At 38.5% G+C, this 22,515-nt stretch overlaps 1 protein-coding gene across 5 annotated transcripts in view; it reads right to left on the bottom strand.

The window, feature by feature from the left end:
* The window catches only part of TRPC6 (transient receptor potential cation channel subfamily C member 6), a 114,652-nt gene that overhangs the window by 39,060 nt on the left and 53,077 nt on the right, over positions 1-22,515 (bottom strand). For all 5 annotated transcript variants that reach the window (XR_005063295.2, XM_037025636.2, XM_037025635.2 and 2 more), the window contains one exon: positions 3,299-4,073. Coding sequence is in view for 4 of the 5 variants with exons in the window: in XM_037025636.2 (XP_036881531.1) it covers positions 3,299-4,073 (775 nt within the window). In the remaining variant the exon portion in view is untranslated. The remainder of the gene's footprint in view (positions 1-3,298; positions 4,074-22,515) is intronic.

Below are 22,515 nucleotides of genomic sequence, written 5' to 3'. Positions count from 1 at the left end.
ATACAAGCTTGAGGAGAAAAAGGAAAAATGAAGTATTCTGAATGTTAAAGAAGAGGTTGTTTAACTTACTGTTAAAATAGGTGATGCTAGGCATGAAATCATTACAGCATTTAGAAGCCACTGGATACATTTGAAAGAGCAATTTAAGAGTTCTATTTTTTAATGTCAATATTTAACACCATGAAGAAAGGATGTCTTTTAAAAATAAACTTACAAAAGAAAAATTTCAGATGCCAATTTTAAAATGTACAATTGAGCACAGAATTTTTCAAATGTCTTTCAGATAGAAAGGGAGCAAAAGAACATGAAGACCCCGAGCAGAGAGGCTTCCCTGTGTCCAGCACAATCTCCCAGGTCCCTGTGGGGCAGCCCAGCCTTTGTGACCTTGTTCCCTGAGACTCTAAGGATCTTGGCCACTTAAAACAAGACCAGAAGGATATGTGCTGGTATGTTTGACATGTATCAATGTTTATTTATTTATTTTTTTTGAGAGGGCATCTCTCATATTTATTGATCAAATGGTTGTTAACAACAATAAAATTCTGTATAGGGGACTCAATGCACAATCATTAATCAACCCCAAGCCTAATTCTCAACAGTCCCCAATCTTCTGACGCATAATGAACAAGTTCTTACATGGTACAATGTTTATTTCTTAATGGCAAAATTAGGAATGATCTTTAGATTTTTCTCCACTTTTATATATTTCCTAACATGACCAAATATTCTATTAAAGTGAGAAAAGAGAAGTTATTTTTGAAGGGTAGAAACAGCAGACCTAGCTATATCCTGTAGCCTTAATAGGTGGCACCATGTTGTAAACTGAGGCTGGGGTGCTGGGGACGGGTTTGCTGTCCCCGGACCCACAGGTGATGGGAAGATGTGGTTTCTTGAAGAGTTTACACAGAAGGCCACGGTGACTCACCCTCATATGTAGCTGTTCTTACCTCTGTGGAGCAAGCCTTGGAGAATAGAATATTTGTTTCAGGGTATGATGTCTGATGAGAAAGAAAACATACTTTTTTGGTTTTGTATTTGCAAAAGGCTTTTTAAAAACTAAATAAAAAAACTGGTCTTTCTCCTTGTGCACTACAAGGACTTTTTGAGTCAGGTTTCTAATTAGAAAAACTGCTCATTATCAAGTTCTAGGATGCACTTTTTAAAACATTTTTCTAAGTGGTACCTTCTCTTAATAGTAAATTAATTTTTGAAAAAATGATGTCTTGCAGATATTAAGAATAATACACCATTAAAGAGATTTATTTTTCAGAGAGATTTATCTTTGCTTTGCTTTTAAACCTTCTCAGAGGCAGGACATTAAGAAAAGGATAAGCTTGTGTAGAGGATCTGGGTAACTCCTGAAGATAGTGGAGCTACACAGAGAAAGCATGAATGGAGGACAAGTGCCTCATCCATACACCCCAACCTACATGAGCAGAAACAGTGTATGGTGAGCAAATGAAGGAGTGTCTGGATCTCTAAATCCTGATAACCATAGAGGCAACACCACATTTTGCAATGCATTTGGGGACAATGAAGATTTCACATTCTGCTTACGTGCAGTTCTTTCCACCTTGGAGCTGCTTGCCCCCTCACTCCATGAGCTCATTTCTTGTGTTACAGCTGCTACACACAGGTCTTTCCTCTCCATTAGATCATCAACTAATTGAGGGCAGCATTGCTGACTGAACTGTCTTTCTGTTTTGTACTACATCTCATTCTCAGCTCTCCCCAGTACAATATTTGGTACAAAACAGGAGCTCAAAAAAAAAGCAAAGTAGATGAATGAATAAAGAATGTAACATTTTTCAGTGACTTAGAGAAAATATGTGAATAAAGATACAATAACAGAAAGATAAATGCTGATACCGAGGCAGTGAAACTCCGTAGAATTTAAACTTTAAAAAACAAATATTAATCAGATACTAAGAAAGTGCTTTAATTTGAATATGGCCAAGGTCTCTGAATCACTGAGTCCTTGGAGTGAAGTGGAGAGGAGGAAAGAATGGGCGGGACTGTGAAAGATCACTCGCTTGTCTGGCACTGTCAGCCGCAAGGCTGCTCGAGGAAAAGCACCTCCCACTAACTGGGAGCCAAGCAGGGCAGCTGGAGGGTTCCCATCACCATTTACTTTCCCTTGCCTGCCTGGACAGACAGGACCAGAGGACAGGCGGACTCAGGACATCAGTGTTCGTCCAGTGACACTGGTGCCAACAGCCTGCGTGGCAGAATCTGGGCTGCAACCTCCCAAGGCATGAAGTGTAGAAGCTGGTTTTCTCATAGAGAAAATAATTCACTATTTATCTTTGCAAATATTTTACTAGGTGAATTTGACCTGATTCCAAACAACATATAACTGAGTAAAGGAGAAAAGCACATCTAAAGAACAATAATGTTTGGCAGAACGTGATGACCTATAAGATAGGTCAGACAACCTGTGGAGGCAATTTTGAGGGGCGTGGGTGGGTGACCTTGGGCTAAAAATTTTAGCATTCTTCCTCTCCAAATACAGCACAAGCCATGCAGACCGTGGCAGTATCTGACATGCTATCCACATAACTTCTATTGAAACTGCTCAAAGTTCCCTCTAAGTGACAGGTCTCTTTCATATCTACAAACTTTTGCTTTTGCTGTTATCTTGGTCTAAAACATATTTTCCCTCAGTCTCTGACTCCCCAAATTCTACTCATGCTATCGTATACAGCTGAAATGACATCTTATACGTAACTTCTCTGAAACCTAATCTAAATTAGATATTGTTTCTCTGAACTTGGCACAGTGCTTATAGCTCTATCTAGTAATTTCATATTTCTTTAGATTGCATTTATTTGTGTATGCATCTGTCTCTCAAGTCAAACTGTGACTTCCTTCAGCTTATTCATCTCTCCGACCTTAACAGCCTCTATCACCATTCTCTGAATATAGAAACAGTATGTTACAGGAGAAAGAATCTGGGCTGTGGAGTGCAGCATACCTGGATTCTGATCCTAGCTCAGTCTTATGAGTTGTTTATCTTGGGCCTTGCTTTACCTTTCTATACCTCCAGTTCTCCATTTGAAAATGAATTAATGTCTTCTCAAAGTACTGATAAAGATCAGACATAATAAATGTAAAATGTCTAGTATGTAATAGGATAGAACATCTCTAAATGCTAGTGACCACAACTTTTACTACATATCATTATAGAAAAGAGGTTGTTAAACAAACAAAGTTATAGTGCTAAGCTCACAGCAGAACCTTATAAATACACCTCGACTTTGACTTGTAGAAGGTGAAGTCCTTATTGCTAAAGACCTACCTTGAACTCTTTCTCAATGTTGGCCAGCACTGCCAGCTCATTGCTAAGTTCTAAAGCTGTCATGACTGGATCTTCACTAGACAATGACAGGTAAGCTGGACTTGCCAGGCCTTTATAGGCATTAATTCTAGATCTGGAATGGCTAAAGGAGTCATGCTTCTGTTTCTGGTTGCATTCACTGCACTTGCAGAAGTAATCATGAGGCCGCTCAATCCGAGCACCCTTCCGCAAGAGGGTATGTACAATTTCATACTCCTGGCAGTGGGCAGCCAGAATGATTGGCGTCACGTCATGGGAGAACCGGGTCCCATCTTCATCATAGGCATAAAATTCATCTAGCTGGAGTTCAGACTGGCTGGGGCTCGTTGCTAACCTCTTCCCTTCAGCAAAAGCTGGATGACTGAGAATGGCTTCCACAATCCGAACATAACCTTTACTGATAGCTAGAAGTAAGGCATCGCCAACACGAGAGAGATTTTCTTTCTTGAGAAGAAGTTCTGTAATTTCCAGATGCTCGTTGGCCACTGCCAGCTGCAGGGCATTCTGACCCATGTAATCCACACAGTTAACATTGAGCGATAGGCATTCTTCCAACATCTTCCTCACCACTGGAATATTGCCATATTCTGCTGCATCTAAAAAGCGTTCTTCCTCAATAGATAAGCTTGTTGAGTGATCATTAAACATGTAAGCTGGTCCTCGGTTAGCTAATCTTCTCCCCTTTTCACGGAGAATTGTCTGCCGCCGGTGGGCCAGTCTGTTGTCGGTGCCCCGACTATAAGAAAATAGAAATATTGTGAACAAATCATATTAAGATCATTTTAGTGTGCCAAATGACCTGCAATTCATCTAATGCATTTATCGAGTATTTTAGATGCCTAATTATCTCTAGGCCATTTATAATGTAAATGAAAATACATTTATTTGTTAATGGATTCCAAGAATTTCTCCTTTAAGGAAGCCAAGCACTTTGCAGATTTTAAGATTTAAACTTGGGGTGGAGACTAGCAATTCCCATAATCTCCCTGTGCTATTCACATAGAGATTAATATGTGTGTTCCAATTATAGATGGTATAGAATAAGAAAGACCCATAGTCAGTTTCTAATATGATACAGAATATGAAACTATTTTTTTAAAGCACTGAAAATAGTGAATCTGCTCAATGCAACACATATTTATTGAGTCTCTCCTATTCCAGGGCCAGGGGTTGTATTAGGCCCAGGAAAAACAGTGGTGAAAAAAAGTAGAGACTTTTCTGCCTTTATAAATCTTACTGTTTAAACAAAGAAATTGGGAATTGGCACATTGCCTTGTTATTAGCTGTTGTCATAATAAACTTATAGCAGGGGTGTGTAGCCTACTGCCTGGGAGAAAGTGACATGCTAAAAATGGAAGGATGAATAAAAGTCAGGTGGAAAGTGTTTTTGGGAGGGTGAGATGGGGGTTGAGTGCAGGTAGAGAACTTTCTCCAGCAGAGGGATCAACAGATGCTACAGCAAGGGTTTCAATAATAAGAACAATGAGTGCTTGGACTCTGCAAGGTATTGTTCTTAAAATCCCTGAAAACTTGAGAAAATTGTGATCAAGGTGGTAGGTAGGAAGGAACACTTCTGTGATGTAGACAGTGGTCAGTGAGGTGGTCAGCCTTCAGTGTAGGCCTTCTGTCTGTGGTAACAAGAGAAAGTGATTCCTCCTCTGATCAAATGCTACAATGGAGATGTATTTCCTTACTGACTTATAATTTTATTGTAAAGTATTTCTTAGCTTGAAGAGCTCAAGCTTTATCACTATTGCTAACTAGAAAACCAGAGGACAATTTCCTGCAAAACAGGGATGGGTCAGGTTACATGGTGGGTGGTGGGGAAGGGGAGGCAAAAAGAAGGGTAAAGATGTGATTGATGATAGATGTAGTAGAAGTTTCTTCTCTTTATGAAAGTTTTAAGAGTCACTGCTCTTGAAAGACCAGTATGAAAAGAACTCAAAGAGATCCAAAGACAGCTGGGACAGCTCTCTATGTTCTCATTAACCATCTTCCTCTCCAATATGACCCAAATCTCTCTCTACTGGCCCTTACCTATCTTGATACCAAATCTCCAGGCAATATTGTCTATGGCAGTGTGATGCTCAAAGAAGTCAGCAAAATATCAGCAACTCAGATATAGATTATAGTTCTCCAAGGAGCTGGAAGAGGATATTACCTTATTCAAATATGTTTTTCACAGATTTTCATTCAGCAGTGAACCCTTTAGCCATTTGGCTTCTTCAAAACTAACCAGGCTGATGTTTTATTGAAGAGACAACTTTATAAATTTAAAAAAATGACATCAAGGGCTAATGGCCATACATATACTGTAATACTAGTAATTTCTAAGATGTATCTTTAGATGATGTATATGGAACTGTTTTTAACTAATAAGAGAATGATTTCTACATCTATTATATTTCTGTAACAGTTGCTTTGTTTTCAACTCTATTTTTAACTTTATCAAAATTATACATGTGCGTATTGTAAGGATTCTATAAGCTTGTTTAAAAAAAAACAACCAGTAATTCTTTGGTCTTCATTTTCCCCATTTCCTGACACCCAGAGACAATACATTCAACTATTTTAGCTGACTACTTTATAATTTAAATCCTTATATCCATATAATCAGTAATGTTGCTACTTCTTGATTTTTCAGGCTTGGCATTATCGATTTATCAGGTTTTGGCATTATTATTTTGTGACTTGGCATCACAAAAGTTGAGTGTTTAGCTTACTTTCATAATTCCCCACCATACCTTCAAATCCTTTGTCACACACACTGACATAAACACACAGTCTTCATGGTCCTTTATCATCCCAGTGCAATTATATTTTAACTTTTGTTAGATAACTATTTACATTAAGATGATGTAAGTGTTTTATCATAGCTATGACAAGCAGTATACTATGGTATCTTTTCTGGGACAGATGCCCTGTGTCCTGAAATGCAGTAGTTAAAGATTCTCTTTCTGTATTAACATACTTAATGTTCTGTGTACCTGTGAGTAATTCAACAAAACTTCTTCAATGTAAATCTTACACATTCAACATACTATGTACTTTTTCAACATTAGCTTCTTGAAGAATCACTTCTGTAGGCTTCTGGTCTGCTAATCTGTAAGGGCTGCTGTCTACATTTGATGAATGTGTTGTCTTTGAATTTTCCTTTAGGCATCATTCCAAGAATTCTCTTTGCTATGCTGTTGTGTAGCTGACTGAGAAAACATTCATGGGAGGTAAATGTCTTGAGGTTTTGCATGTCTAAAGGTGACTTTGCACTATCTCCAATATTAAATGGTAGTTTGGCCGGGTAGAGAATTCTAGGTTGACAATAATTTGAAAGCGTGGTTCTGCTGACTGTAGTTTTTGTAGTTGCTATAAAGAAATATGATTCTGGATATTTTCTTTGTCTCTGGTACCCTAAAATTACATGATTTTTAATTGGAGGAAATCTCTTTTCTTCCATAGTTCTGGGCACTCAGTAAACCTTTTCATCTGAAAAAGAAATGTGTCCTTTTCTGAGAAATATGTCTTGCTTATTTCTCTGATAATTTTGTTTCTTGAATTCAGTGTTGTTTCTGGAACTCCTTTTTGTATGTTGAACAATCTGGAATTATCATTTAATTTCTTATCTTTTCTCTACAGTTTTCCAATTAATTAACTTTTTGCATTATACTTTGGGATTTTTAAAAAATTTATCCTCCAATATATCTCTTGAAATTTTTTCTGCTATTATATTTTTAATTTTCATGAATATCTTTTTGTTCTTCAAATATTTTTATAACACCTTTTCTGCTCTCAGACACACTATCATCTCTTATCTAATTCTGAAGATATTAGTGATAAAGACTCTATACAGCTCATAACACTTCAGAGAAGTCACTGCTAAGTGGCTTTTTTATATTTGCTTGCTTTGTTGTCCATAGTTTATATTATAGTTCTTCCTCCAATAGCTAGTGATCCTTAGTAGATATTCTTTTCCACTTTTTAAAAATATATATTAATTCTAAAGTTTTTTTCTAAGAGAGTGCAGTTTTCCTACATAAGAATTTCCCAGAATCTAATGTTGGTTTTGGTAAAAGGGGATTCTTAAAAGTGGGTTTTTAGAAGAACAGCATTATTTCAGAGTTAGCAAGATGGATGAGGTAGAAGAGAGGAGAGGTCCCTACGATTTGTTACATGAGCAGCCACCCTTCATCTTCCTTCTGAAATTCTGAACCCTCTCCCCTTCTCTTGGTCACTTTTCTGTCACTGGTAACCTCTTTAGCCTTTCACATCCTGTCTTGTGTTCTGTATATATTACTTTTCAGAGATGCTGCTGCAGAGCAAAGGAAGTTCCAAGAGAGGGGCAGGGGAGGTTGTCTGCAGAGCGCAGACAGTGCTGTGAAAAAGAAAAACTGTAAAACTGAGGAATAAAAAAATAAGGCTCAGGAGACTTATAAAAGTGAGGTGAAGGTACTGAGAGAACTTGCAAAAAAAGTTCTCACGTAACTAAAAAAGAAAAAAACAAAAGGCAAAATAGTACCAGTTACCAAAGGCCAAGAACCAAGTTTTTTTTTCGTTCTTTATTTTTCCTTCCATAAGAATGGGAGAAATAATTACTGTAGCTTTTGTCATGGGATTTTTCAAGAGTCAATTGAAATTATGAATGTGGAAAGTGCTTAGATTTGGGTTTCATTGTTTTTTATAGCCATAGGAATATGCATTTATATGAACAAGAAGGTCATTGACTTTATCATTTTTCTGCTGTTATTCAATTAGAAGACCCGGGAAAAGGCACAAATTGCAGTGATAATTGAGGTAAGTGGTTTTTGTTTTTTTATAGAAAGAAAAATTATAATTAGAAAATTTGCTCATTTCTAAATTTTTATAAATTGCTTTCCAAAATTTTATTTGTGCCTATAACACTTCTAAATTTGCAATGAGGTACACAGATCTGAGTTGTGATACCTTTCATTCTAAAATTTTAAAATACTGGCTTATGATTTTAAGGCCTATTTATTTGAGTAAGGGCACATTCAATCTTGGCAAGCCACTAATCCTAAGGATATGTCCTAGTTCCTTCTACACTTTTATGGCTTTCATACCTATACCTTCCATCCTTTTGAAGGAACAGAAAAGATATTTCCACAGAAAATATTTTCTTTAGTTTTAAAGTACAGAATGTTTATAAAGGCATTGGAGATTGTTTAATGAAGATAACCACTGCATGCACAATGAAGGACACTGCTCCTTGCATGGGCAGTGAGATAAAGGGAAAGCTGTTTGCATATTGACAGAACAAAGCACAAGCTTCGCTGTCTCTTTGTCTCCCCTAGCTGCAGTCTAAAAAAGGCTCTATGTATATTATTTTGTCATAAGTGGTGTTGCTTAATCCCTGCCTTTCAAATGCAGAAGTAAAGTGTATGAAACAACTTTTTAAGTAACAAACATTTGAAGCTTTTCAAGAAAGACACTAGATACTGCTAGATTGTATTATCTGAGTATGGATTTTATAAGGTCTTTCTGTAGAATTGTACATTAATTGCAATGCAACCTAGAAAAATGATCTACTAGAAAGAAGAACAGCCCAAAGCACTATGTCAACAAAAGAGATATTTTCATTCCAGCTAACGGGTGCACTTTTGCAAAGTTGGTTTTTCTATTTAAGAAAAGTATTTATAAAGATTTTTTTTATCCACTTAGCCATATTTAGCATGGTTGAATGTTTAGTAACCTACATTTTTATGTCTGCATTTTCTAAATTTATTTTATCACAATATATAAATACCAATGCTAGGAAAGAATGTAACTAGCCACTGTCAGCATGGTTCACAAATATCTATTAGGTCCTGAAATCAGTGGTTTTTACATACCTCATTTTCCTGACTCTCTGTGCTTGCAAAATATAGCCTGTTGCCCAGAGAGTGAAAGATGGAATAATCCATCTCTATTGAAAATGCCAGCAGTGCAAATTGGCTTCTGAGTCAAATGACTCTATGCTTAAGTCCAGAGAATGTGCAGTAATTTCCTCTACTTCCTGTTCAAATATGATGCCCTTCTACCAAATGGAACTGCTCCTATGCAACTAAGTCCCACATTAAGTATCTACCTTAACTTTTACTTTTGCTTCAAAAAATCCCAGAAAATACTTGAATTAAAGGACAATTCTACTAAAGCAGAAGTATTAAAAATGCAAATGGTGAGAGGGTGGAGCCAAGATGGCAGCATGAGTAGGACAGTGGGAATATCCTCCCAAAAACATATATATTTTTGAAAATACAACAAATACAACTAATCCTAAAAGAGAGACCAGAAGACACAGGACAACAGCCAGACTACATCCACACATGCAAGAGCCCTGTGCCTGGTGAAAGGGGTAAGATATAAGCCCCAGCCCAGCGGGACCCGAGCACCCCTCACCCCAGCTGCCGGCGGGAGGAGAGGAGTCAGACCGGGGAGGGAGAGGGAGCCCAGGACTGCTAAACACCCAGCCCCAGCCATCCGCACCAGAGCACAGACACAGTGCATGCATGGAGGGCTGGAACCTAGGGAAACAGGGCAGCAAGACCTCTGAGCAGGTTCCAAAGCTGAAGCCCCTGTGACAAAGAAAAGCGAGTGCTTTTTGAAAGTCTTAAAGGGACAGGGACGCAACAGTTGGATGGAACAACCCAGGTCACAGTCCAGAAGCTGGAAATTTCAGGAAAACCCGGGCGCACTAACCCCCTGGGCAACAGCTCTGAGACCCCTCACGGAGGTAAACAGCCAAACAGCCCCCCGTCCATTACCCCTCTGGGCCCCGCCAAAGCAGAGAAGCAGCCTGAGGCTGGCCACACCCACAGCAAGGGAGCTTCCTCCATACTGGCTGGGCAAGATACAGAGACCCAGTCTATAAGCAATTGCCCAACACAAGCCACTAGGGGTCACAGTTGTCCCAGTAAAGAAAGTCCAGTAGCAAGTGGAAAGTTTGGTTCTCCCAGCTAACAGTCAATAGCACCTATCAACATGAAAAGGCAAAAAAATTTGATCTAGACAAGACTAACCCAGACAGCTTCAGCATCTGCTACATCTTCCCCTGAGAAGGAACCTGGGGAGATAGATTTAACCAGTCTTCCTGAAAAAGAATTCAAAACAAAAGTCATAACCATACTGATGGACTTGCAGAGAAATATGCAAGAACTAAGGAAGGAGAATACAGAAATAAAACAAGCTCTGGAAGGACTTCAAAACAGAATGGACGAGATGCAAGAGACCATTAATGGACTGGAAAACAGAGAACAGGAATGCAGAGAAGCTGATGCAGAGAGAGATTAAAGGATCTCCAGGAATGAAAGACTTCTAAGAGAGCTGAGTGACCAATCTAAACGGAACAATATCCACATTATAGGGGTACCAGAAGAAGAAGAGAGAGAAAAAGGGATAGAAAGTGTCTTTGAAGAAATAATTGCTGAAAACCTCCCCAAATTAGGGGAGGAAATGGCGTCTCAGACCACAGAGGTACACAGAACTCCCATAACAAGGGATCCAAGGAGAGCAACACCAAGACACATAATAATTAAAATGGCTAAGATCAAAGACAAGGACAAAGTATTAAAGGCAGCCAGAGAGAAAAAAAGGTCACCTACAAAGGAAAACCCATCAGGCTATCATCCGACTTCTCAACAGAAACCCTACAGGCCAGAAGAGAATGGCTTGATATACTTAATGCAATAAAACAGAAGGGCCTTGAACCAAGACTACTGTATCCAGTACGATTATCATTTAAATATGAAGGAGGGATGAAACAATTCCCAGACAAGCAAAAGTTGAGGGAATTTGCCTCCCACAAACCACCTCTACAGGGCATCTTACAGGGACTGCTATAGATGGGAGGACTCCTAAAAACAGCACAGAACAAAACACACAACATATGAAGAAGGGAGGAGGAGGAATAAGAAGGGAGAGAAATAAAGAATCATCAGACCATGTTTAAAATAGCTCAATAAGTGAGTTAAGTTAGACAGTAAGATAGTAAAGAAGCTAACCCCGAACCTTTGGTAACCACAAACTTAAAGCCTGCAATGGCAATAAGTACATACCTTTCAATAATCACCCTAAATGTAAATGGACTGAATGCACCAATCAAAAGACACAGAGTAATAGAATGGATAAAAAAAGCAAGATCCATCCATATGCTGCTTACAAGAGACTCACCTCAAACCCAAAGACATGCACAGACTTAAAGTTAAGGGATGGAAAAAGATATTTCATGCAAATAACAGAGAGAAAAAAGCAGGTGTTGCAATACTAGTATCAGACAAAACAAACTTCAAAATAAAGAAAGTTACAAAAGATAAAGGACATTACATAATGATAAAGGGCTCAGTCCAACAAGAGGATATAACCATTATAAATATATATGCACCCAATACGGGAGTACCAACATATCTGAAACAAATACTAACAGAAATAAAGGAGGAAATAGAATGCAATGCATTCATTCTGGGAGACTTCAACACACCACTCACTCCAAAGGACAGATCCACCAGACAGAAAATAAGTAAGGACAGAGAGGCACTGAACAACACACCAGAACAGATGGACCTAATAGACATCTACAGAACTCTACATCCAAAATCAACAGGATGCACATTCTTCTCAAGTGCACATGGAACATTCTCCAGAATAGACCACATACTAGGCTACAAAAAGAGCTGCAGTAAATTCCAAAAGATTGAAATCCTACCAACCAACTTTTCAGACCACAAAGGCATAAAACTAGAAATAAACTGTACAAAGAGAGCAAAAAGGCTCACAAACACATGGACGCTTAACAACACGCTCCTAAATAATCAATGGATCAATGACCAAATCAAAATGGAGATCCAGCAATATATGGAAACAAACGACAACAACAACACAAAGCCCCAACTACTGTGGGATACAGCAAAAGCAGTCTTAAGAGGAAAGTATATAGCAATCCAGGCATATGTAAAGAAGGAAGAACAATCCCAAATGAATGGTCTAATGTCCAAATTATCGAAATTGGAAAAAGAAGAACAAATGAGGCCTAAGGTCAGCAGAAGGAGGGACATAATAAAGATCAGAGAAGAAATAAATAAGATTGAGAATAAAACAATAGCAAAAATCAATGAAACCAAGAGATGGTTCTTCAAGAAAATAAACAAAATAGATAAGCCTCTAGCCAGACTTATTAAGAGGAAAAGAGAGTCAACACAAATCAACAGAATCAGAAACGAGAAAGGAAAAATCATGACAGACCCCACAGAAATACAAAGAATTATTAGAGAGTACTATGAAAACCTATATGCTAACAAGCTGGGAAAACCTAGGAGAAATGGACAACTTCCTAGAAAAATACAACCTTCCAAGACTGACTCAGAAAGAAACAGAAAATCTAAACAGACCAATTACCAGCAACGAAATTGAAGCAGTAATCAAAAAACTTTCAAAGAACAAAACCCTCGGGCCAGATGGATTTACCTTGGAATTTTATCAGACATACAGGGAAGACATAATACCCATTCTCCTTAAAGTTTTCCAAAAAATAGAAGAGGAGGGAATACTCCGAAACTAATTCTATAAAGCCAACATCACCCTAATACCAAAACCCCCACCAAAAAAGAAAACTACAAACCAATATCCCTGATGAACGTAGATGCAAAAATAGTCAACAAAATATTAGCAAACCGAGTTCAAAATTACATCAAGAGGATCATACACTATGACCAAGTGGGATTCATCCCAGGAATGCAAGGATGGTACAACATTCGAAAATCCATCAACATCATCCACCACATCAACAAAGAGAAGGACAAAAACCACATGATCATCTCCATAGATGCTGAAAAAACATCTGACAAAATTCAACATCCATTAATGATAAAAATTCTCAGCAAAATGGGTATGGAGGGCAAGTACCTCAACATAATAAAGGCCATATATCATAAACCCACAGCCAACATCATACTGAACAGTGAGAAGCTGAAAGCTTTTCCTCTGAGATCGGGAACAAGACAGGGATGCCCACTCTCCCCACTGTTATTCAACATAGTACTGGAGGTCCTAGCCACGGCAATCAGACAAAACAAAGAAAAAGAAGGAATCCAGATTGGTAAAGAATAAGTTAAACTGTCACTATCTGCAGATGACATGATATTGTACATAAAAAACCCTAAAAACTCCATTCCAAAACTACTAGAACTGATATCGGAATATAGCAAAGTTGCAGGATAGAAAATTAACACAGAGAAATCTGTGGCTTTCCTATACACTAACAATGAGCCAATAGAAAGAGAAATCAGGAAAACAATTCCATTCACAATTGCATCAAAAAGAATAAAATACCTAGGAATAAACCTAACCAAAGAAGTGAAAGACCTGTACTCTGAAAACTACAAGTCACTCTTAAGAGAAATTAAAGGGGACACTAACAAATGGAAGCTCATCCCATGCGTGGCTAGGAAGAATTAATATCATCAAAATGGCCATCCTGCCCAAAGCAATATACAGATTTGATGCAATCCCTATCAAATTGCCAGCAACATTCTTCAATGAACTGGAACAAATAATTCAAAAATTCATATGGAAACACCAAAGACCTGGAATAGACAAAGCAATCCTGAGAAAGAAGAATAAAGTAGGGGGGAGCTCACTCCCCAACTTCAAGCTCTACTACAAAGCCATAGTAATCAAGACAATTTGGTACTGGCACAAGAACAGAGCCACAGACCAGTGGAACGACTAGAGACTCCAGACATTAACCCAAACATATATGGTCAATTAATATTTGATAAAGGAGCCATGGACATACAATGGTGAAATGACAGTCTCTTCAACAGATGGTGCTGGCAAAACTGGACAGCTACATGTAGGAGAACGAAACTGGACCATTGTCTAACCCCATACACAGAAGTAAATTCAAAATGGATCAAAGACCAGAATGTAAGTCATGAAACCATTAAACTCTTAGAAAAAAACATAGGCAAAAACCTCTTAGACATAAACATGAGTGACCTCTTCTTGAACATATCTCCCCGGGCAAGGAAAACAACAGCAAAAATGAACAAGTGGGACTATATTAAGCTGAAAAGCTTCTGTACAGCAAAAGACACCATCAATAGAACAAAAAGGAACCCTACAGTATGGGAGAATATATTTGTAAATGACAGATCCGATAAAGGCTTGATGTCCAAAATATATAGAACTCATACGCCTCAACAAACAAAAAACAAATAATCCAATTAAAAAATGGGCAGAGGAGCTGAACAGACAGTTCTTCAAAAAAAGAAATACAGATGGCCAACAGCCACATGAAAAGATGCTCCACATCGCTAATTATCAGAGAAATGCAAATTAAAACTACAATGATGTATCACCTCACACCAGTAAGGATGGCTGCCATCCAAAAGACAAACAACAACAAATGTTGGCGAGGCTGTGGAGAAAGGGGAACCCTCCTACACTGCTGGTGGGAATGTAAATTAGTTCACCCACTGTGGAAAGCAGTATGGAGGTTCCTCAAAATGCTCAAAACAGACTTACCATTTGACCCAGGAATTCCACTCCTAGGAATTTACCCTAAGAATGCAGCAATCAAGTTTGAGAAAGACAGATGCACCCCTATGTTTATCGCAGCACTATTTACAATAGCCAAGAATTGGAAGCAATCTAAATGTCCATTGGTAGATGAGTGGATAAAGAAGATGTGGTACATGTACACAATGGAATATTACTCAGCCATAAGAAGAGTGCAAATCCTACCATTTGCAGCAACATGGATGGAGCTGGAGGGTATTATGCTCAGAAAAATAAGCCAAGCAGAGAAAGAGAAATACCACATGATATCACTCATCTGTGGAGTATAAGAACAAAGGAAAAACTGAAGGAACAAAACAGAAGCAGAATCACAGAACCCAAGAATGGACTAACAGGTACCAAAGAGAAAGGAACTGGGGAGAATGGGTGGGTAGGGAGGGATAAGGGGGTGGGGAGAAGAAGGGGGGTATTAAGATTAGCATGCATAATGAGGGGGTGGGAGAAAGGGGAGGGCTGTACAACACAGAGAAGACAAGTAGTGATTCTAAAACATATTGCTATGCTGATGGACAGTGACTGTAAAGGGGTTTATAGGGGGGACCTGGTATAGGGTAGAGCCTAGTAAACATAATTTTCATCATGTAAGTGTAGATTAATAACAAACAACAACAAAAAAAGCAGTTCCTGTGTGGTGACCTCCAATGAGTTCTACACAATGGTATAAAGGGCATATCAAAGTGTGGTCAAAGGGTCTGTTTGTGTTTATACAGAGGATCAAAGCCTACCCAGAAAATGAACTAGGATACAATATGAAGAAGAACTTCCAACATCAGCACTCTCTGGAAGAGTCATAGCAGAAGATGATCATCAAAAAACTTCAACAAAGATCCAGGCGCTGCTACAGTTGTAGCTGCATTCACCCCACCGGTTCCTGGACTTGCCATGGGAATGAAGAAGGAGATATCTAAGCTGACCTGTACATACAGTAAAACAACAAATTTGACTGGATCTATACTGTCGGAACTCAACGAAGAATTAGGAGAAGTGAAAGTTGTAGCGCTCCAAAATCTTATAACTACAGACTATCTACTGTTAAAAGAACACACGGGATGTGAACAGTTCACAGGAATGGGTTTTTTTTAACTTGTCTGATTTCTCTCAGACTGTTCAAGTTCAGTTGGACAATATCCATCATATCATAGATAAATTTTCACAAATGCCTAGGATGCCTAACAGGTTTTCTTGGTTTCACTGGAGATGGCTGGTAATTATAGGTCTGCTTTGGTTATGTAATTGTATTCATATTATGTTAATGTGTGTGCATAATTTAATTAGTAGTTTAAAACCTATACATGCTTAAGTTACTCTACAAGAAGATATGTCAAAGAAATAATCAATCTTCCCATGTTTTCTTCTGCCTGCTATTTCTATAGCTTTTCTTCTTCCTTCCTAATTACAATCCTTAAATAGAATTCGTGCCTCATATCGAATTTACCGAGTATCATAATTCTTCCAAGTGGTAAAGATACCTCAAGACAAATGCTGGGCATAGAAGCCACAGGGCATAAATCTGCAAAGAAGTAAAAAGCTAACCTTCTCAAACAATATTGCTTCTCTCTCACTTACCAACTTTACATTTCCCTGTATGGCCCCAGAAGATGACTGGTTAGCCAGAGAAGGGTAAGATTCCTCAAGGGAGGAACAACCTAAGACAGACACAGTCGCATGGGGGCCATCAGGTGAGAAATTGGGGATCAACAGAGGTGAGGCTTAGAACCTCACCCCTCCTGTTTTGAGAGAAATCTTCTGCATCCGTGGATGTTTTATTGCCCTTGTCTAGCTTGGATTAACACTTAGTCTACAGGCACACACCTGATCATCTACATTTGCTCTCTTACAACACTAAACTATGTTTTCTACCTTTATCTTGCATCTACCTACCACTTCAGCATTTTATTAAAATAAATAAATAATAATAATAAAGGGAGAAATGTGGAATCCACATATAAATCAAGTATAAAAATCAAACGAATATTCATATTTGACCTGATTGTTTATAGTTCATAATGCGTGATCAAAACCGAAAGTTTCTGTGATGACTGCCCTTGTACTGTTCACCATGTAAGAACTTATTCACTATGTAGGAATTTGTTCACCATGTAAGAACTTGTTCGTTATGCTTCAGAAGATTGGAGACTGTTAAGAATTAGGCTTGGGGTGGATTAATGATTGTGCATTGAGCATTGAGTCCCCTATACAGAATTTTATTGTTGCTAACAACCATTTGATCAATAAATATGAGAGATGCCCTCTCAAAAAAGGAAAAAAAATGCAAATGGCATGTAACTCTTCCAGGTAGCATGGAAGAGCCACAAGCGTAAACTGGTTAGATTCATTCTAGGAAGGTAAAATTAAAAGAAATTCCAGAGTATATACTTTATTGCATGCACAATCCCCATGGGAAAATTGGACTTGGGTATTAAGAGATTAACAATTAACAGACTAGCAATTTTGCAGACTACTTAGAAGGATGAATGATAAAAGCAGTTTTATTCTAATTTTATAACAGAGGGACTGTTTTTCTTCTGCTCCTTAATCTTTGGCCACACACCCCTGGCCCCTCCTCCAGGGCTGAGGGGGCAGTAAATAACCAGAGTGGTTTTCCTTTGAGCCATGAGAGCAATGACTATTTGGCCTTATTCACCACTGGATTTCTAATGATTAGCAGAAAGGCATGTTGCAAGCACTCCATACATAACTCTCGAATGCATGAATCTCTCTTCAAAGGAAAAGGTTCAAAGCTTGTTTGTTCCCTAATAAGCAGACAGCAAATCACTATGACATACAAACCCTACACACAAAAAAGGGAACAAAACATAAAGGTTGAATCAAACTGCATCCTGGTGTATATATAATACTTTATATTCATTTCAAATGAGCAGCAAACTCTAATAGAGCATGAACAAAGCTAAAATGCATATTGTTTTTAACAGCATCCTTGTGACTTGCCCTTAAACCAGAGGTGGAGAGTTCCTTGTCCTTAAAGGCAGAGCTGGTATCCTCTGACCTCTCCTGCTCTCTTCCTGTTTGACATTGCACGTGGAGTATAACCACCCATTTTCACAACACATTATCAGAATCCTTCAACTTCCACATATTTTCTACATAGCAGTTCTTTACTTTGATCGTATTAGCTTCAGTTTTTTCCCCAGGGACTCCTCTCACTTCAACAAATACTAACTTTCTGCCTGACCCTCCGACATCACCCCACTGCTGTATATTCCACAAGCAGAATGACAGAAGTCTAAACGTTGTCACTTTTGGATGAGAGCCAGCAAAAGTGTGACTGAGAAACGTCTTGTGCATGTTTCACATTTTTTATCACCCATTGACATCTTGTTTGTATAAATTAGAAACCTATGTGAGAAAGTGAAGACATGAGTAAATAATGGAACAATCATAGAAACTTGACTTTCCATGAAGCCACAAAGTCTGAAACGTCACTGCTTCTTTTCAGCTTCCAAGTTGTGGTTTATTTCATGTATCATGTCTTCCTTCTTCAAAATGCTCTTTAGCAGATCTCTGGGCACACGCGTTTATTTTGATCTATTTTGACGGAGTACTCATGGGAATATTAAAACGTTTATGTGTAATACGAGCAAAACATATCCCAATTATCTCATCAAAGAAAGAAGTTTAACCCCTTTGCTTCTATTATCAGCAGCCGGCGTAGTCCTGTGTATTACATAATATATGTTCCTGGTGCACAAATAACCTCTGTCTAAGATTCCAGGCAGGAAAAGGACAGCATACTTAAACTGGGTAATCCAAGGAATTTTGTGAAGAGAATCTAGGAACACATGGGCAGGGGTTAAGGAAATGGATCATGACACGTGCGCTGACACCGTGCGTTACCCAGATCTACTCCAGGGTAAGGCTGAGGCCTGAAACGGCGTAAAGAGAAAGCAGTTACCCAAGTTAAACAGGGTTACCACAAGGCAAGGAGCACTTGACAGAGCTCTTGACAAAACTTCCTAGCAAAGTAGAGGACAACAGCCAAGCTTCAAGGTGAAAGCCCAGGGAACTGATATCATATCCTGCCTCACTCTCCGGCCCTCTGATGCCACGGGGACCTCCCAAGGCTTTCACCCAACGAAAAGCCTGGGACAAAGAAGCCCACAGGTGCAGTCCCGGGCTGCACTGATGCCTTCGCCAAGGACAGTGAGCAAAGGTCGGAGAGTAAACCAGGAACGCGAAGCCAACAATACCCAACACGTTCTCTGTAAGTGAATTTAGGCCCTTTGCCATGATAAACTTCTTCAGAAATCGCTGGTGAAAACATATGCACAGAGAAAATGGTAAGTGTATGATTTCTAATTATGAGTCACTGATGCATCATCAGTTTCCACCTTTCTGAGCTTATTTTTCCCTTCTATTAGCTGTCAGGGAAGACACCCACATTCAGCTTCAGGCAGTCCGTTATCTTTAAAAATTTGCCTTTATCTAAGATTCACCCATCTGCATTTTAAGCTGATGCTCATATGAGGCTTAGGATGAGCAACTCTGCTTCTACGGGTGGGAAGGAGAGTAACATGATGTCATAGAAACATTCAGAGGAGTTGAAAGGGCCTGTTCAGCGCAAGCTGGAGCTGCTAACTGTGGAGATAACAGTGCTAAAGAAACGGACTTCAAAAATAGATCTGGAACATACTCTCAATCTCTACCACAGGGGCTAGATCTAACCGCTCACAGCCCAAGTCTAAGTTTATCTGAGCCTGGAATGTATGAGAGTATAAATATACAGAAAGAGATGATTTGATGCTGCAGTGCATAGCATATTTAGAAACCAAAATTATGGAATGCTTTTCTTTTCTGATGGGGTATCACGTTAGACACCACCACTACACCTCACATCCACTATCAGGATCCTACCAGCCCATGCATTCATTCATGTGTTCACTCACTGGTCAGTTCAAATATCTCCAGTTGCAGGCACTGTGCTAGGCACATAAGGGATACACTTAAGGTCTGGCTGAAAAGAGAAATGTAAACAAAAGACTACAGGATAATGAATGTTTTTAAAAGGAAGGTACCATGTATGTATAAATTAATAACAAGTAGTTTTTAACTCAGTCTCTGGATCAGGGAAAGCCTTCTGAAAATAGATCCTTCATTCTAAAAATGAGGAAGAACTTAGTAAAGGGGAAGGCAGGCAGAGAGAACTACACTTGTACAAGTCAGTAGTCCAGAGAAATGGAAAGGTATCTTCAAAACTGAAGATTGAGGCCCCAGGATTAGAAGCTGGGCTCTGGGTTCCATTGCTGTCCTCAGCTCAGCTTGGGAGTTATCCCTTAGGACAGAAAGGTGAAAATTTGGGCAACTCCTTAAGAGCCGAGGATTCCAATTTAGGAGACTGAAGCTTTAGAACTCAAGTACTGGATTCCCCGCTCAAGGGGTTTTGTTCTGAGGCATTTAATTCAAGGCCCCAAATTTAGGAAAATAAAGGGCAAATTTAAGGTTGCTGAAAACTGAATCCTTAGGATCTGAACTTGAGGGGATTCTGAGAAGCAACACAAAATGTTGGAAAGAATGTAGTTTTGAAGAAAGATAGGCTTGATTGGGAACCCTGACTCTGCCAGCATACTGGGTTGGATTGTCTCTCTGAGCCTCAGATTCCTTAGCTGTAAATGGGTGGGTGAGGTGGGGGAAGGCACAGTACTTTTCAGGGTTCCTACAAAGTTGGTGACTTGAGAAATTCAGCTTAAGGTAATTCATGCCTCATCTATTATGGGCTTCAAATTCTTTTTAATCATAAATGTTTGATGCTTTCCAGTTTGGAGATGTCCTGCTTAATAAACAAGATGGAAGCTAAGCAGCTATTAAATAGCTTCTCTTTTACCAGTGCCATCTTTTAGATTTATACCATGTGCCCGAGAAACAGATGGACCCTTCCTTGGTTTTCTTGCTCTGTTTTGTTTTGTTGTTGTTGCTGTTGTTTTACTTTGTACATCAGCATGGCTAAGAAGTCACTGTCAGTGCCTTAGCATTTTTTTAATATTTAGCATACTCTGTGCTTCAGCCTTTTTAGCACTGTTCTTAAACTGTGCTCCATTCTTTTCATCCCGATTGTCTATTTCCCTTACCCTTATTGAGCACATGTGCTCTGAAAACCTGAACTCATCTTCATATTCCAGTGCCAAGCACAAGGCCAGGCACTGAACAGCTCATGAATTTACCATGAATGAATAAGTAATAGAAAGAGAAGAGAACGGAAGGAAAAGTGAATGGAGAGCACCCTGTTTTGTCACATTTGTAGGAGTTTCCCAAACTATTTTATTCCATATCAAGAACCTACTTTCACTCTACAGTTAGAATGTCACTTAGCGTCAATAACTAAATGTGTAACAACCATACTACACAAATTACTTCTGTCATAAGAGAGTAAAATTTTGAAAAGTGTACCCTGTACTTATCAGGTGTGTCTCTTCCTAATGTTACTGCACCGTTCAGGCAGTGGAGGGGCAGGTAGACAGACCACTCTATGGATGCAACCACATTGCTTCACTTCTTACAAAATGATAATTTATTCATTTGGGATTTTTCCTACCAGAGGGTTATAACCTAAATAATAATATACTAGCTTTTAGATCATAAATCTGTGGGATAAAAGAATTTTATACCTGAATATAATAGTCACAAGACTAAATCAAACTATTTTTACATAATTGATGCAACTAAGATCTTGCAATAATCTATAATTCCCTTTCAAATGGGCTTGTGATTTGAAACATAGGGTAAAGTATTAGAAAGCATCGTAAGTAGTAAATGTTGCCCAGTGACTTTCAAAACCAATCTATATTCTATAGCTTTGTTTTTTATACCATCCTTAGTATCATAATGTCACAAATTTTAAACTACACAATTTTTTTTCTCTCATCCTGTGATGAAATTCATACATTTTCATCAAACACCAGATTCAGTGGTTAAAAGCACAGACACTGGAGTAAGTAGGCATAGATTCAAGTTCTGGGCTGGCCATTCGTTGATTCCCTGGCTTCCTCCAAAATAAGGATTATAATAATCCTATTTCACAGGATCAGTGAGAGGGTTATAATATTATGTGTATTTTATTTGGAAAATAAATACTGGCATAATACTAAGGGCTCTATAAGCCTTAACTCAATTAATCTTAACAACCTTAAGCAGTAGGTACTCTATACTCATTGAGATAAAGACAATGTAAACCATTTATTACCTGATAATGATAGGTGCTCAATAGTCTTGTTACTATTCTGTAGCATTGGGAAGTAGATTTTACTTTTCATAAACTCATATATATACTTATCTACCTCAACAAAAATGGAATATGACAACTTGGTAGAGTCTGATTTTAACCATACTAATTGTGTCAAGTAAGTCGCAAGTTCATCATATACTTACCTCTGTTTTCCTATCTTTATAAATATAAGTTTTAGATAAGCTTTTATGTATATGTATATTAACTTCATTTCACTAGAGCTGGGAGGATGGGAACTGATAGGTACTGGGGTTTACTATGTGCCGCTCACTTTATTAATGCGTTTTTACTTAATTATCACACCAGGTGCTGAAGTTGTCTCTTTATTTCCTCTTCACAAATGTAGAATGGTTAGGGATTGGTCCAAAACAGCGAT

This window comes from Manis javanica, chromosome 6 (genome assembly GCF_040802235.1).
Source record: "Manis javanica isolate MJ-LG chromosome 6, MJ_LKY, whole genome shotgun sequence".
NCBI lineage: Eukaryota > Metazoa > Chordata > Mammalia > Pholidota > Manidae > Manis > Manis javanica.
The sequence above is the reverse complement of the archived record's forward strand: the minus strand, read 5'-3'. Positions and strand labels throughout refer to the sequence as shown.